The following is a 17,131-nucleotide window of genomic DNA, read 5'->3' as shown; positions in this document are numbered from 1 at the left end:
ATGGGTACCTACCTACATTTACGCCATTAAGGGTGTTTGGTTGTGAAAGGCACAAAATTGAGGGCTAACCAAGCTCACATAACAATGGGATGGGGTTAGAGTTAGTGGTTACCAACTATCAGACTTTATCATCGAAGGATATTGATTTTTGCGCAAATTATGACAAATTTACAATAATATCGTAAATGAGAGACATTCTGTCCAACAACTACTTCTTTAAGTTAAGGAGTAACTATCAGAAATGACAATGAATTATCAACAGATATTAATTAATCGTTTTTTATACTAATGATAATAATATATTAAAAATCTGGATTGCATTAAGTGCTAAGAAAAAGGCCAGCTCAATTTGTTCAGCCTAAAACGTTCAAACTCCAATTTATACTTCACTTTATAATCATCTGTTTCAATATTCTAGGTTCTGTCGTGGAAATACTACGCTCGACTTTAAGATTGAAAATTCTTAGGAAGAATCTTAGCAGAAACTTTGGGTAGAAATCTTACATAAATTTTTACGTAGAACTCTAAGTAGAAAATCTTACGTAGCCCTTCGTGACGTCTAGTTAAAAATTCTATTTTAAAATTCTATAAATTCTTTATAAACGTGGGATCCATATCGACTAATTTTGCCGAGTAAAAAGCCAACAGAGCCAACATTACTTCGCGTATATTAGTAAACTTGATCACCTACAATGAAAGCAGAAAAAAATAGATATCCATGACAGTGTAGCGATATTATAGAGTATTTAATGTAATTGACATTGTAATAAAGCTTACAAATAAAATACCATATGGTCTTTTTAAAAAATGCGATAGTAACATTATATGGGAATATTTCACAAGAACGATAAAACAGATCAATACAATACAATACAATACTGATTTGTGAACTTCAATAAGTTATTCAGCAACTTACAATTTCTTGCAAGTCTCCATCCTGTTGCTGTAATTTCAACGTTAGTTTATCATTACCATCATCAGAGGAGCTTCGAAGTTGTGAGAATTTGTAGCTCCATATTAATGTCTAGGGAAAAATTTCGAAGAATGAAAGGATTTCGTAGTTGGATTCATAAAATTATTTTCATCATTGACAAAAATAAAAAAGGAAGAGTAAAGTGTGAAGTACCTTGTCGTTTCCCGTGTATAATTTTAATCCATCTTCTATATCTAAGTGTAACCAAACTTGTGTCCCACTCCACGAACCATGGTAGATTTTTTCCTGAACATAATAAATTAGACTTGCCAGAGACTTGTTCTCCAGCAACACTTTCGATTTTCCTTATTGTGAATTCCATGTTTTAATTTGTATAATATTGCTTTTGATAACTTGAGTTCATATAACTTGAACTGGATTAGAGATTTAACATCATACAGTGATGATTACATGTTACATATTTCAATCCAAAAATTTAAATAACACATCTTCCCAACAAACCTTTACAGATAAAACAGCCAACTGTACAGATTTAGTTATCTTGGTTGTCCAGTCCAAAAGATCTGCACGCATGTCAACACTTAAATAATGTTTTCTTTTCTGTACAGTCTCAATTCTAAAGCAATTTCGTCGTTTGTCCAACAAGTCATCTGGCTAAATTATTGAAAGTAAAAATTGACGGATGACAAATAGTAAAGATAAAGGAGATATCTTATTCTTACTTTACAAACATTGTGCTCAATTTCGATGAGATAATATGAGAAATAAGGTGCCAACCAATCACGCATCGAATTCTAAAATATATAAAGACAATGATTTTGCCAATAGATGATTCAGTCTTTCTCGTACAACAACAAAACAATTGCTTTAACTCACTGGAAAACGATCAAACAACAAAATGTCATTTCCTTTAAGAACGAGTAGTTTTCTTGACCATGTTTGCCTTTGTCCCCTTTTTTGACACCGTTCCCAAACCCAATTCATAAACACTATCTGGGAAACAGGATACCATCGAATCAATAACTTGTAAAATTTAGTGAATACTGAACAAGGAAAATATAGGGAAGATTACTGAGTTACCTTCTCTTCATCAGGAAGATTGGAGTTCAGCGACCTTATCTAGAAATATAATTGCTCAATGAAAACTCTTAAAGAGTTATGTTACGTTAAAACTTAAATCTTCACATTGTACAATATCGTGTCTTCATACCAATAACTCCATGCATTTTAGAAATATATTTTTAATCGTACTACCGTTTGTCTCAGAGATATGATTATGTTGTTCTTTACAGCTTTGTACCAAACAGAAAGATCTTCAGGTTGATTACTATACAGAGTCACAGAAACTTTTTCATCCTTTGAAATCACTTCGAAACCATCTCTGGCAAGAATACAATAATTTCATATAAATATTGAAGATAAGGTACCTTTACTTCCCTGAAATCATAATCTGGTTATCGGTGAGCAGCTATTTTTTTAATTCTAAATTTTAGCCAATCAATTTCTTTAATTCCCATGTAATGGCAAAAAGTGCAGGTTCACCTATAACAGTGAAAATAAGGGTGATAAAGGAACAACCATGTACCTTAAGGTATCTTCACCAGTCTTATACTGCGACAATGAGGCCATATCTAGTGGAACATTAATTTCTTCGACTTGAGTTTCGTTTATTGAAGACGATGATCGAGCTGAAGATGTTTCTGGAGACTGGGAGAGAAAAAACCCGCAAAAAAAACAACGATATCGACAATCATGAGTTAATTAAAGGAAAATAAGGAACGTCTTCTGTGTGAAAAGGGAAGAAATAAAAAAAATTATGATGAAAAACCCAAACTCGATGAGGATGAAGATCGTAAAATATATATGCATGACAGTATGAACGTAGACAAAACATAGATGTATTTCTTTCCATATTGAAGGATAACCTCATTCATTTATGCTCTCGTTAACTACCTTATCAGATGATTCCATCTCACTAGGTTCTTGTGGCTCATCGCTCCCTATGTATATACAACGTAAGATGAGCTTAAAGAATTTTATCACCAACGACAAATAACTAACTTAGCAACTTTCAAAACAATAAATTCACCAAACAATACCTACTGATGTTGCTTGTCGTAAATATGGTGTTACTGGAAAAAATAAATTGAACGGCAATTATTTGTTACTCAGCATTTATTTCAATTAAATATATCTAAAGTCAATCCTTCAAGGATGAAACCATAATATCTTCTTCTAAGTATTTATGAGAGATTTACGTATGTAACAAAGACAAGAAAAGTTTTAGGTAATGCTGAAAAATAGTAAAATCTATGAATTCAGACGCCATGACGTTGTTAGTTCCAGTCCCTTTGCTCTCACAGTAACATTTTTTAAAAATGAGAAACTTTACTTCTAGTTTAGAGAACTGGACACTGGTCAAATCATGAGTTATGGGTTGCACATAAATAGATTAAGGTCATTTTACCTGCTTTCAAATGTCGTACCACTAAAGTAACATAGTCTCTACCATTCTTTAGAGCTTCAACCTTTAAAGGCATATGAAATAAAACATTTGGCTAGTTGCAAGAAACATACATAAATATCTATACTTACAACATCATCGTGTGTACCGTTACGCATGTCTTTTCCATCAACCTGTGTGAAAAAATCATAATAAAAAACAGTGTTGACTGGGTAAGTTCCATAAACAGACTCTTAAATTGCTTTAAATATTTTGAAAATCTTATAGTTTTGACTTCTTTTCACTAAATTCCAGGTTAAACAGCTTCAGACCTTTAGAATGATGTCACCAATCTTCAGTTTTCCAGTTTTGTCCGCTAAAAAAAAGACACTTCATCAATGAACTATAGGAGATCTAATTTTTGAATTAAAAATTGCTAAAATTCATTTTTACAAGGTAACGCTGGATCTATCAATCACCTCACATATATTATTGATAACTTGTGCATATAAAGTAATAAATTACAGTATAAAATGAAAAATCATTTTCTACCTGCTTGACCCTTATATATTTTCGATATCAGTACTGGAATTTTATTCTCTGAACCACCCTAATAAAGACAATATGAATAAACATGTCACTAAGTAAGGTAAATCATTGCAAACTATTGGTAAGTATAAATCAGTGGAAGTAATCTTAATTTATCTCATGAGGCAATAAGTTTTTAGGGCAAATCAATATAATTCAACAAAAATCAGTAAAGTTTACAGAGGTAACTAGATTATCAAATGTTAATGCACAGAATTAAAATGTTAATTCTTGTACATAATGATTGTTTGACACATTGTTAAAGACTTTTCCCTGAATATAAATTATGCAAGACATTAACATTAATATACTATATAAATTATGCAAGAAATTAACATTAATATCCTATATAGTAATACAACACATACTTTTACGCTTATCCCAAGACCACTGCTTTCACGTTTTAAGACAACAGTTCTTTCCTATTAATTCAAATAAGAAATCAAATTTATAGATGTAAAAATTTAAGGATGAATATCATATTTTAACTAACATTGGTAAATCTTGGTGAGTACTAGGAAATGATTTTGAGGTGAAAGTAAGTTTTTTGGGGATTGAAAGATTGTTTACCGATTAGAAAATTCAAAGGTTGAAACACACACAAACCTTTTCCAATGCATCTTTACCAATGAGGCTATGTGAAGTACCCTGAAACAGAATCAAAATGAAACATGACAACATTTATCATACATCACAATCAACCATTGTACCATTGATTAACCAACAAAAAAATTGTACATAACAAAGACTAGTGGATGACATGGTATACAGTCAAGCTTCTCCTAAGCATACACAGATATGTGACCATGACCTGGAGTCTGTTTAGATGAGGTATTTTCTTATGAAAGGAGTTTGTAAGGGGAGGTTTGACAGTAATTTAAGTCAGTTTTGTACCTTCTTCACTAGAAGTGTTACTGCACTTACGCTTTAGTGATTCTTATGATGCTTGCAACTAAATACTTAAGTGTTTTCACTGCTAGGTTGTCAATACTGTTCAAGTGTCACTAATGTTTGGATGGTTGCTTTTTCTCAGGCCTGTCGAGAACAGGGGGGGAGTGAACAGGATGCAACTCCCTAATAGTTTACTGTAATTATTTAAAAATAAAATGTACCACAATAAACTTTGATTACAGATTTGAATCACACCCTTCCCAATCTCAATTGCTTCCAGGGTATCACTGCTACAGGAATTTCCTTCTATTAGGGTGACCTGTACTACATATCTCCATATAAATAATATTTAGCCAAGAGTGAACTTATAACAAGCAGAAATTATCTTATGGTGTTTGAATGTTATCTGCTCTTATTCATTAAAATAGAAGACTTTCACATGGGCAAACAACAAAACAAATTTACAAGGTAATTAATGAATCTGAACTTGGTTTATTCATTTGAAATCAACACCAGATTTCCATGGCAGTTGTGTTCAAAGATGAAAGAATGCGAATCTGGTGGATGCCTGCTTTACATGTTTTGATCTTGGAGTCACTTGAAATGATCGTAGAAATATGACCGTGATTGTATCATACAAATTTAATGTTTAAAATTTGAGTGCATTAATATCAGATTATGTTGCGATTTTTCAGATACAAATAAACCTGGCTTACGATAGAGCAAAAAGATAACGTTTACATCAAATTCACAGTTAGATAACAAGGTAGCGGTATTCAAACTCATTGGACATCTACCATAAATCATGGTATATCACAAACTTGTGTGGTCCAATCAATCTTAAAAAATGTTCAATACACTCAAATTTCTTTGATGATTTAACGAGATTTAAATACATTATCCGATAGACAATATATCTTCAGAACTTCCTACTCATTAAAGACAATGGTTACAAACAGCAAAACAAATTACAACACGTCCGTTTCAAATTAAAGTAGATTTGAGCAGGATTTCAGTAAGTCAACACTTCCAAATTTGCTCAATAAATAGGATATGTCATTAAACGAAGAATCCCGGTGAACAAATAAACATTAAAGGTTTAAGCACATACGTTTTTCACAGTTCTATTTCCACCACGACGGCTAGCATCGCGTCGCACAATAAGCTCTGAGTGATGCAACTCAACGCGAACTGATTCATAATCATTTGAATGATCATTTTCAAGCAGTAGCATGTACCCAAGACGACTCTATATTTCAGGTAAGATCATAGAAATTACAATGTATTCATATTAAAAACGTAACATGTTTGTTATGTACCTATGACACATTCAAAATTTTCATTACCTCTGCCATTTTTATGACTTGATTAAATTGCTAATTTAATCATAAATCAGTCAATCAGTGGTATTTGGCGCAAATTCTATCCATTTCTACAGGCTTAAAAGTAGTGAACACAAATAAAAGGCTGTTCTAATCCAAAATCGCACCGGGACATATAGCAAGTAGTAATTTGTTATAGAGTTGTCATATTTACATTTAAATAACTTCTTTATTCTGATTGGCTGAATAGATTTCGTAGCCCAAAGTTGCATTCTAACTTTCACTTTCATGTCCATTTTTCGAGTTAAGGTGGTAAAGGTTTAGTTAGTAGAGCTGTGGACTGTGGAGAATTTATAGTAGGGAAGTATGAGTTTAAAATTAGTTTGGAGAAACAATTGATACATTCCTTCTCATCTTTTGTCACAAAAGACAACGACTTGCATAGAGAGTATTTAATACAAATTTATTTACACAGATAACTTTTTTTTACATAAGGAAGTTGATACATGGTAATTTTAACAAAATAACAAAAGTGTGTTGACTTTTCCCATTGTATATATAGATATTATATGTCGATTCTGACACAATGTTTCCACAAATTGTCAATTCTTTTTGTCATAGATTTATCAAAGTAATTTTCTTCATTCTAAATGTCAATGATTGACTGTCACCTGCTCGTCCGAGGAGATGTATTATCTGTACAGTTAGAGGAGTTCAAAGGATGAAAGAATGCATGCTCTAAAGCTTGTGCTGCAGTTATTCTGCTATCAGGCTTGAATGTTAACATGCATTCCAGCAAATCAAAGAATGCTGGTGAGATTCCTCTTTACTGACCACATATTTCTGGATGAAAAAGAAGTTAAAGTTACATGTAGGACACAGATAAAAAGTTTTTCCATTGCCTAAAATACTAAGGATAATGTGCCATTATGTTGGTAACAAAAAAGAAAGCAGAATTTAGCAATGAATCATCAACAAAAAGGAAACTCAAAATTTGAGATCTTGTTAATATACAAACTTACTCTTAGTGGTTTACAGTTATCTCTAACATATTTTCCATCTGAGCTTCGTTCATCCCAATCCAATCTTCCTTCATAGAAATATTTCATTTTCCTAGCAAAAAAAGACAAACATTACAAAATAAACATGCAACAAAACAACACAAAAAGTACATGTTCTTATGTTTGATAACTAGGTACAAATTTACTTTGATTTCCAACACATAGTTGAAGGCAAAGTTCCAAGAATGCGTTCCATCATTGCAAGATGTTCCAAATTTTCATGGGTCTAAATAGGAAGCAAAAAATTTAATAGGACAAGTACAAACATACCTTCTACACTATTGCATAAATATTGTATTAACTATTGCTGTATAAATGCTTAAATTGATTTAAATTTCCTGGGCAACCTATGTCGCTACCAAGACATAACCAACATGATGTAATTAATCATCAATAATGGAGATATCAGAATAAGAAAAAAACCCAGGAAAAGAATTTCCAAACACTGGCCCTCAACTAAAAGTTAATATCTATACAGTTTAAAAGCTACATTTTTCATCTACATGCAACAAGAAGCTATTGCAGTTCTCGTTATGACATATAACTACAAGTTCAATATCGAACCTGAAACAAAGTGAAGCCTGTGTATAACTCAAATAAGATACAACCAATGCTCCAGACATCACAGGGATAACTCCATCCAAGTTCTAAACAAAGGAGAATGTGTAGCTAATGATCAGTGACAGGTGGAAGGGTTCACAAACACCTTAAGTTTGGCATAAAAAATGCAGGATGTGAATTTGATGAAAAAGGAGCAAAACTTAAGGGATAAAGTGTTTAACTTTTAGTGCAGATCGCTACTTCCTATAATTTGTTTCAATTTAATGCTGATGGCTGCCATAGCAAAAGGATCTTATCTCACCTAAAACGACCTCTGGAGCGCGGTAATGTCGTGTAGACACAGTTCTGCTATGATGTTCATCTTCAAATGTTGCTGATCCAAAATCAATTACTTTAATATCTGATTTATGAAGAATTTTATCATGACTTTTCTGGAAATTAAAACATAAAAAAAATTACAACATTTAATGTGAAATGATTAGAATTTATTAAAAGAATAAATACCATTCTTGAATTGTAGAAAAGATCATAGGAAGAATCCACGAATAACATATTTTCTGGCTTTAAATCAGTATGACAGAGGGACATGCCATGAAGAACTAAATGAAAAGAACAAAACATTGAACACTGAAGTCAATTAAATAATCAAACAATACAGTGTGCGAATTAACGGTGTGCAATGTGCAATTTGCACATCGTTTTAGCTAAAATAAAAACAATTGCACATCACTTTTTCAAATGATGTGCAAAAATCAGCAGTTTTAACGAAAAACACTGTTGTAAATCATATGAATTTGTTCAGGTTTAAAAATATTAATTTAACAATTAGCGCTATATAATAATTAACGTAATATCGATTTGATTATGCTTCTAAAGAAACACTTTTGTCAAAAAAATTGCACATCGTTTTTTCTAAACTAATTCGCACACTGAACAACATGATGAACTCAAGCTACAGTTAATTACAGTTCATTAGTATAGTTTTACAAATTTCATTTTTGTAACAGCAAATTTAATTTACACTTGATTGCTCCAATAAGTTGATATGCAATATTGCGAACATGATCCATAGGATATCCTTGATAATTATTTTCTTTCTATACAAAACAATAACAATGTTCATTAACACGAGAACTTGTTAGCACTAGTTAGCAAATATCAATGTGAAGAATATTTGGAATGATCATTTATACACAGCCGAATTTTCTTGTATATATTTACCAGGATATCATGTTTTGCTTGCAAAAAATACACTAATTGTTTTTATTGAGATTGATTTTAAATCACCAAGTAATATTACTATACACTTTCAAATTCACATTTACTCTCTCAAACAGTTAAACCTTTGCTAAAAATTTAACTAAAACAGTTTACAGCTCATTAACAACAAATTTAGTGTTGGTATGTATAACATGCTGGTTGTAATACATAACATATACTGGTAAAAACAACTTTGGATATATAAGAATTTTCATAATTCTAACTCATCATTCTAATAAATTTTCTTTTACAAGCACATGTCAAAATAAAATACAGTTAACTTCTGTTAAACATTGATACTGATTTTCTATAAAATCCAATTGAGATCTTACATACAAACAACAAAGTTATCAGAGCAAAAACACCCACCATAAACTCAAAGACACTCAGACCCAATTTTTCAAAAATTAGACAAATATGACCATGATAGTTGAACCAGTCAATGAGCATGATACACAAACTGAAGAAGAAAAGATGCAATCATTAAAGTACAAAGACAAAATAAATCAAATGTTGTGAAAATTTTCACTCACTTTTTATCATTTGATTTTTTCTGACGAATCTTTTCAAGTACTTTTATTTCAATTTTTGCAGCATCCCTTTATGAAAAATTACAAAGTTTCCTTTCCATATGTAGCAATTTACAAAATGCACAAAATTGTCAAAATCATTCATTAGACCTGTATCTATCCACATTTTTTATGACTTTGACAGCTACTGTTTCATTTGTAGATCTAAAATAATTGTATTATTACATCACATGTATATCATATAATTTCCACATTTCTAAATATATAAATATTTGTCCCATGCCCTTTAAACATCAACAACACTTATACTAAGATATGTGTTTTGATTTATGCATGAAAAAAACATTACATACCTATCAATACATTCCAAACATTTAGCAAAAGTACCTTCTCCTAACATTCTGCAAATTTCATCTAAATAAAAACAAAATATATTCACACTAAATTTTTTCCTTTGAAAGTGATTTATTTTATTTAAAGTTCAAAGAAAACTTAACATTTATAATGTTCCACTTATATGTTCAGATGCCTTCTAAAGGCATTACAAAATATGACATGCAAAAAATAAAAGCTTGGTTGCCTTGTAAATGCATTTGTAATGAATACTAGTCTCAATGTGTCATTGTAGCAGATTTCAAGATCTTAAGATACTCCAATAAAATGTACATTGAGATGCCAAAGCAAATAAATCCACAAATCATTCATCAAAAGCTCTCAGATCAACATGTTTTTCTATGTTTAAACACCAGATGCCCATAAAATGATTTAGATTGCCATAAAAAATATCTTTTATTCCATCTTATCTTTTATTTCCTCCAGTGAAGAGGTAGAGAAAAATAGATGTATCGTGTCGATGAAAAATGAAATTTTTTTGATTTTCAATCCATGACATAGGCTTGAAGACAGCCTTGTGATCAGGATGAAATATACGGAATGACCTAAGCCACTCAACATGATTGAACTATCTAAAATTACCACAATTATGAGAGCAAAAATATATTAATACATCTTGAATTTAACCAGTCGCCTCGCTTGTACTTTAGATGACCATCCTTATCATCTTCCACTGTTTGACTTGTTCCTTCCTGCTTCATCTTCCTATCTTCACTGTCTCGCCTCCTTTCCTTCTTTCCGTGCATAAGTTTGTATGTGTATTTGAAAAGGGCCAACGCATCAGCGATTATTTGACATTCATTGAAATTTGTTTCAACATCCACATTTCATCGAATTAATTCATCATTTCATTTCATTCACAATTTCCGATATAGAAAGATAGCAAATACACACAAGCAAGCCAAATAAGAATTTGTTCCGGAACGAAAACACACAATGCAGGGAAGATATAATTTATCAATTATTTGTGTAAACATTTCTAAGCACTGTATATTTCGGTTTTTCGAATTCATAAATTCTGTGTAAAAATCAAACCATGGAAGACTCACCTGACAGTGACAAACATATAAAACAACTTAATCATTTAAGCAAATATTCTATAAAATTATGCGTGCTATCGTTAAAAATTGAAAACTCAATTTCATTTGTATTGACTTTGCGTTATTTTCAAATCTCTGTTTGTGGACAAATATTGAATTTTATATTTCATTTAAATTTTACCCATTAAAAATTAAGAAATATTATTGACTTACAGAATGTCTGGACACATCTCGATCCTCTCTTCTTCTCCTTCGTCTTCGATCACTACGACTACGGCTTCTACGTCTTTTTCTGCGACTTCGACCACTACTTTCGCTATCCTCATACAAACGTCGACTGTGGTATATTCTTCTACTCGAGACAGAGCTGCGACGATGTTTTTGCGCCTGTAACTGGAAACACTTTCCTCTTCTGAACTATCACGTCTTCTCCGGGAAGGAGACATGTTTTGCCTAAGTAAAAAACCTTCCCTAAAATAAACGACACGTTGAATGACGAACAATGGTCAATGGAGGAGGCTCTTTCGATCAGGATCAGACAATGGGATCAGAATCAGATTAGGTTTTCAGTCATATGAAAACAATTCTGATTGGTCCTTTCTTATCGACGAATCATAACAAAGGTATTATCACCGACAGTGATATAATATCGGCTGGATAACGCTATCTTTATTTGAGCTTTGAAACATTCGAATGACTGATACCAATGGGTCAGTTTGTGTTGTTTAGTTTCATGGAAAACGCTATTTATTTGGTTAGTAAATGCTTTGAAAAAGAAAAGCCATGACCATTGTTCATATCATAAAATGTTTCATCTTCAAACATGAGTACAGCCCACACCCCCCGTGCAACATGTAATTTGAAAACAAAATGGCTACCACCAAGAGATTGAATTTAAAACTAGTTTCAAAAATCCTAGTTGTTTTCAATCCATTTGAATGGAAAACCGCGTCAGCAAGGTCTCGCGATTTATCAAGCAAGTTATCATGAAAATAAAGTTATTAAAACAATTAAGAACGTAGAAAGTATTTCTCATTGAATAATATTTTAATGCACTATACAAATAATGCAATAGGTCAATAGCTTCAGTACTAACATTTTCAATTATTTTTAAACTACAGAGAATTTCTGCGAATAGTTGACACGCAAGCAGTAAGAGCCTCTAATCCAAAATGCCTCATTCAGTCAGAAATAAGTAAAAAGGTTGAACCAAAAATTGAAATTCATTTTGGTAAGTAAAAGTTATCTTTCATTCTTTCTTGAGTAAATTCCACAAATATGAAACTTGTTTTTGTGTTAAAGAAACTAGTTTGACGTAGGATATTTTCTGTAGCTGACAAAGATAGCTTGGTTTTTGAAACAAGCAAAGTGAAAGTGAGAGAAATTCTGTCACAGTTCATGAAGAAGAATACAGAAAAAGAAAATATCATTTCAACTTGATTTTCAATCAACCCCCTCCTGAAGATGTCATTCTAACTTGAAATGATTTCACTGAAATCATGCAACATTAAAACATCTGGCCTTAGGTCAACAATGAAATTAAGACCACCGTGAAGAATTGCTTTTTTGTCAAAGAATAATGAAAGGTCAATATATTTATGTATTTATGTTATTCAAATTGATGTAGTTGAAACACAATTATACCAAACATTTAACTGTTGATCTCCTGGGACAGTGTTGCCATTTATGAATTCTTAGCATCAAAGTAACATGAATAATTCAAAACCTAAAAAAATCCAACAGCCATTACATTTTAAGAAATCATCAATGTGATAAAGATTTTCATCACCTATCCCTACTCCTCCCCCTCCTCCTCTAAATTCAACTTTACATTACCTCCTTTGATACTCTGTTTTAATTCCCTCTGGTTTTTCCTGGTTTCCATTGTTTCCATCATCATTTTCTTGTGACATATTGAAGGATTTACCAAGTTTTTGTCGTAATGAAAGAATGGTTTCCTTAGGAAATTCATCAGAATTTGCTTCCAAATACTTCAGAACGTACTCGTCCGCATCCGTGATGATGAAACGGTGCTTAAACACGTGGATCTTGGCACCGATGTAAAAATCTCCCGGCGAGTAAAACTCCGGGTTATCTGTGGGGGTGCCCGGTTTTTGTACACGGGTACGTTGTAAAAACTTACCGCAAAGTATACCTGCGTTGCGTACAGGCGGTTCATAGATGGTTATCATGTCATCTGCGAGACGATAGATGATTATAAATTTACGATCTTTATCCTCTGGTCGAACAGATTCCTGGGAAGACAAGAATGCAACTATATGTTCATTGGGCAGAATATTTTATTTTAAGCACATTTAAGCACTATGTCCGACGCACTATGCATCAGTTCCGAAGAACTGAGAGGATCATTAAAACTATCAGAGAAATACATTCCTCCGCACGACACATTGCAGTAAAAGTTTCGGCAAAAAACATACATAACATGAATATTGTTCAATATTTTGGCACAATCGTAATTTTTAGTGATGACAAAAGTACATTTACTCAAAAGTTGACCTGCACGAGTTTAATTTATGAGCAATAAATCATAAATTCGAAAAACTCATAAAGATTTCAAACTTCAATGTTTGTGATAAGTTAAAAGAAAATTTTGAGCACTCACCATGATGGCCGAATATCGCAGGACTTTATTGCCATTTTCTAACATACGAATAAAATCTTTCTTTGGGGGTTGTGGAATTAAAGATAAACATGATTGTAGCGAATCATCTAGGGAACCGAATCCATTATATGGAGGAATTACCTAAACAGAAAAAAGCCTTTATAACATTTCTTGAAATTGTGATAAAAAATGTATTATAAAGATCTTCTTCTCTGTTGCTCGTTCATTACTATCTACACTGACAAATGCTATCTTAGTTTATATTTTACGTAGTGTAAAGACTGTTCTCATTCTCTTTTGTTCATTCATCACTACCTACACTGACACACGTTATCTTAGTTTATACTTAAGATAGTGTAAAGACTGTTCTCATTCTCTTTTGTTCATTCATCACTACCTACACTGACACACGTTATCTTAGTTTATACTTAAGATAGTGTAAAGACTGTTCTCATTCTCTTTTGTTCATTCATCACTACCTACACTGACACACGTTATTTTAGTTTATATTTTAGCAGTTTAAAGACTGTTCTCATTCTCTGTTGTTCATTCATCATTACCTACACTGACACACGTTATCTTACTTTATATTTTAGCAGTGTAAAGACTGTTCTCATTCTCTGTTGTTCATTCATCATTACCTACACTGACACACGTTATCTTACTTTATGATTTAGATAGTGTAAAGATTGTACTCATTTTCTGTCGTTCATTCATCACTACCTACACTGACACACATTATCTTAGTTTATATTTTAGATAGCGTAAAGACTTTTCTCATTCTCTGTTGTTCATTCATCATTACCTACACTGACACTCGTTATCTTACTTTATGATTTAGATAGTGTAAATACTTTTCTCATTCTCTGTTGTCCATTCATCATCACCTACACTGACACACGTTATCTTAGTTTATATTTTAGATAGTGTAAAGACTGTTCTCATTCTCTGTTGTTCATTCATCACTACCTACATTGACACAGGTTATCTTAGTTTATATTTTAGATAGTGTAAAGACTGTTCTCATTCTCTGTTGTCCATTCATCTTTACCTACATTGACACGTTATTTTAGACGACTGTTCTTGTAGCACTACACGTATATCAACTGCACTAACAAATGTTATGTTATTGCAATCTCTTCCACAAACATTTAATTCTTACGTGTTTCGGAGATTCCCCTTTCCGCTCAGCAACGTTGACAGAGGTAAAGTCAGAGACTCCGAATTTTTCAGCATAATATTCTTTAGTAAACTGATCACAATCATAAAGAAGGAATCTACGACCGAGCATTGTTACCGTTCGTCCAACCATTAAGTCAGAAGGTCTAAACCAATCGCTTATTTCATTTTCTGTTATCTCCAGGACGGCTCGTGGGAATGACGCTGGAAAAGAGAAAAAGATTTCACCATATGTTGCAAAATATGAGCACCATTAATTTTCTTGCGCATGAAGTAGCAAATTAAGAAAACAAAAAGGTGAGAGTTAAAACCTTCTTGATAAAATGATCACTGCAAAAAGTTTCTACGAACGTAAATTACACAACAACTGTAATTTTTATGGATCAGTTGGATCGAGGCAAAAAAATAGGTTATGTAGCATAATTAAAAAATGGTGTAACAAATTTAATCTTGAAATGTGAATCTATTGTAGATGTATCGGTGTATAATTTAACTTACATTTTGTCGCCTTCCTGTTTTTTGGGAGTTTTTGTCTTTGAATAAGAACTGGAAATGGATCTCTTCCGTCGTTAGCAGTATGGATTTCACGAACTTCCACGGTATCATCAACGAGATAATAATGAAGAATCTAAAATGAATTGTATCAAATGGTTCATGAAATAGGTATGCTTTAAAACAACACAATTTATAATACATCGTAGATAATCCTCTCGATGTTCACGTTGAATTCTTCATGATCACATGATCAAATGTTAAAAAGTTGAACAAGCAATTGATAACGTGTTTCTTTTCGCGGTCTTAAGTACTAATTTCAAGAAACAGTTGCATTGTACATTTCACCTTCTACATACGTATGGTCATCTCTCATAAGTAGACACTGCTTTGATTGCTATCTGGTTCTTACCAATAGATCTTCAATTTTCATAACACCACGCCTCCTGTAAGCAGACACCATGTCAAGGTTCTCAAGGGTATCCGCTTACAGGAGGTTCCACTCTACTTGTTTTGATGAAAATTTAATTTGATAGGATTATGGATGATTGTCATAATTCTTACATAAGGTCGCATTTCTCCAAACATAGAATCTCGATCATCCCAAACGCAGAAAAATCGAAGAACTTTACGGTCCATCACAAGGAATTGATTTAATTTATCAAAATCTGAAGGTGTATTGTACGTCCTGGGAGGCTGCTTTCGATTTTCTGTGTAAGGATCTTTAACAATTTCTTCAGGTGAATTCAGCAAGATGCCCTCGCTAGCCATGAATTCCTAGAAAATAAAATATATATATCGCCATGTTGAAACAAGGGTAAACAACTAAAATAACATTTATAAAAAAAAGATCGTATGAATTCTACATTTGATATCAAAGGATTGAAAAGACCCATAAAAGCCGTTACCTTCGTAAATTCATCACAATTACAAATGCGTATTACTTTTCCATAGAAAGTCAAGTTAATGCCTAGATTAAAATCTTTCCAATTCCAGCAGTTTCCTAGATCGTCTTTGGGAAGCCGCTGTCGTTTGATCAACTTTCCCTGTGGTATGCCACTAGTGTAATGAAGCAGTGTTGATTTTTAAAACATAGCTTGACAAATTAACTTCGCTCGTCAAACTTTGAAATACCATTAACTTTGAAATTAACTTCGAAATACCATTACCTATTCTCGACAACAGGTTCAACAACAGCAATTGAATCATCTTCGAGATAGTAATATACCCTCACAGGTCGAACTCTATAATACTCGGTAGCAGATTCATGAACTGTCTGCTTGAAATATCCAAAAAAAAGTAGTACTTTCTTGTCAAAGCCCACGTGGGCAGGTATAAATTCCCCTGGAGGCGCTCGAACTTTTTGACCGTACGTTAAAGAGGGTTTAAAGTTTGCCAATTCATCCAATTCTTCTCGTGTTAGCTTGCTAGTAACAATTGGCTCTCCTCCGATTGCCGTTTTCGGAGTAACGGGAAGAGCGTAGCCATTTTTCCATCCTAAGCTCTGGGAGCGATGAAATCGTGTTTTCTGCAAATATGACAATTTCCTTGTAAGTTGTTATCTATTGAAATAACGTCGATTATTTTTAAACTTACCGTCGGGTCGGTGAAATTATTACCAGGTAGGAAAGGCAGCGCCATATTTTGAACTATTTTATCAATCAAATTTAAGTTTTTGGAGAGTTTTGTGAAGATTTATCGCCGAAATCTAAGCCTACTTCTTCCTCAAATTTATTTTGATTTATAAAACGGCGTTCCGTTGCCATGCAACCAATTTTGTGAGTCACTGATCTATTGTTTACTGAAATGATATT

The 17,131-nt window shown here is 32.6% G+C and overlaps 4 protein-coding genes across 4 annotated transcripts; 1 reads left to right on the top strand and 3 right to left on the bottom strand.

Moving 5' to 3' along the window:
* Window positions 1-124: 124 nt before the first annotated feature.
* LOC124459618 (gamma-2-syntrophin-like) lies at window positions 125-6,425 on the bottom strand. The gene is made up of 19 exons (XM_047009087.1): window positions 6,203-6,425; window positions 5,968-6,105; window positions 4,572-4,613; window positions 4,334-4,387; window positions 3,930-3,987; window positions 3,710-3,753; window positions 3,530-3,571; window positions 3,402-3,462; window positions 3,034-3,066; window positions 2,888-2,934; window positions 2,520-2,641; window positions 2,189-2,315; window positions 2,015-2,053; window positions 1,811-1,927; window positions 1,657-1,728; window positions 1,436-1,588; window positions 1,127-1,219; window positions 917-1,024; window positions 125-687 (listed from the first exon to the last, which is right to left on the bottom strand). The coding sequence occupies exons 1-19, from the start codon at window positions 6,209-6,211 to the stop codon at window positions 586-588; spliced, it is 1,461 nt and encodes a 486-aa protein (XP_046865043.1). The 5' UTR covers window positions 6,212-6,425; the 3' UTR covers window positions 125-585.
* Window positions 6,426-6,615: 190 nt separating this feature from the next.
* On the bottom strand, window positions 6,616-11,579 carry LOC124459622 (dual specificity protein kinase CLK2-like). Its single transcript, XM_047009090.1, is given in 14 exon segments — window positions 6,616-6,988; window positions 6,991-7,021; window positions 7,201-7,291; window positions 7,386-7,465; window positions 7,804-7,886; window positions 8,102-8,231; window positions 8,305-8,399; window positions 8,822-8,897; window positions 9,430-9,520; window positions 9,594-9,659; window positions 9,741-9,794; window positions 9,944-10,004; window positions 10,597-10,714; window positions 11,237-11,579. Coding segments are annotated over 13 exon segments (1,089 nt in total). The 5' UTR covers window positions 10,685-10,714; window positions 11,237-11,579; the 3' UTR covers window positions 6,616-6,845.
* Window positions 11,580-11,851: 272 nt separating this feature from the next.
* LOC124459625 lies at window positions 11,852-12,685 on the top strand. Its single transcript, XM_047009094.1, has 3 exons — window positions 11,852-11,982; window positions 12,145-12,254; window positions 12,357-12,685. Exons 1-3 carry the CDS (start codon window positions 11,894-11,896, stop codon window positions 12,461-12,463), a joined length of 306 nt encoding a protein of 101 aa, XP_046865050.1. The 5' UTR covers window positions 11,852-11,893; the 3' UTR covers window positions 12,464-12,685.
* LOC124459617 (EF-hand domain-containing protein 1-like) lies at window positions 12,052-17,106 on the bottom strand. The gene is made up of 9 exons (XM_047009086.1): window positions 16,914-17,106; window positions 16,487-16,845; window positions 16,226-16,376; window positions 15,882-16,094; window positions 15,324-15,453; window positions 14,809-15,029; window positions 13,647-13,787; window positions 12,860-13,278; window positions 12,052-12,749 (listed from the first exon to the last, which is right to left on the bottom strand). Exons 1-9 carry the CDS (start codon window positions 16,956-16,958, stop codon window positions 12,743-12,745), a joined length of 1,686 nt encoding a protein of 561 aa, XP_046865042.1. The 5' UTR covers window positions 16,959-17,106; the 3' UTR covers window positions 12,052-12,742.
* Between the last annotated feature and the right edge of the window lie 25 nt (window positions 17,107-17,131).

Source organism: Xenia sp. Carnegie-2017, unplaced genomic scaffold (genome assembly GCF_021976095.1).
Source record: "Xenia sp. Carnegie-2017 unplaced genomic scaffold, XeniaSp_v1 HiC_scaffold_13, whole genome shotgun sequence".
Lineage (NCBI taxonomy): Eukaryota > Metazoa > Cnidaria > Anthozoa > Malacalcyonacea > Xeniidae > Xenia > Xenia sp. Carnegie-2017.
The sequence above is the reverse complement of the archived record's forward strand: the minus strand, read 5'-3'. Positions and strand labels throughout refer to the sequence as shown.

Bases quoted from the DNA above. Each gene is read 5' to 3' on its own strand.
- LOC124459625 (XM_047009094.1), top strand. From the start codon at position 11,894: ATGGCTACCACCAAGAGATTGAATTTAAAACTAGTTTCAAAAATCCTA. The intron at 11,983-12,144 runs GTCTCGCGATTT...TTTAAACTACAG, and splicing joins TGGAAAACCGCGTCAGCAAG to AGAATTTCTGCGAATAGTTG. The intron at 12,255-12,356 runs GTAAGTAAAAGT...TATTTTCTGTAG, and splicing joins AAAAATTGAAATTCATTTTG to CTGACAAAGATAGCTTGGTT.
- LOC124459618 (XM_047009087.1), bottom strand. The intron at 4,614-5,967 runs GTATGTGCTTAA...ATTCTGTTTCAG, and splicing joins GAAATAGAACTGTGAAAAAC to GGTACTTCACATAGCCTCAT. The intron at 1,928-2,014 runs GTAACTCAGTAA...CCTGTTTCCCAG, and splicing joins ATCTTCCTGATGAAGAGAAG to ATAGTGTTTATGAATTGGGT.
- LOC124459617 (XM_047009086.1), bottom strand. From the start codon at position 16,958: ATGGCGCTGCCTTTCCTACCTGGTAATAATTTCACCGACCCGACG. The intron at 16,846-16,913 runs GTAAGTTTAAAA...TCATATTTGCAG, and splicing joins ATAATTTCACCGACCCGACG to AAAACACGATTTCATCGCTC. The intron at 13,279-13,646 runs GTGAGTGCTCAA...TTGTCTTCCCAG, and splicing joins TGCGATATTCGGCCATCATG to GAATCTGTTCGACCAGAGGA.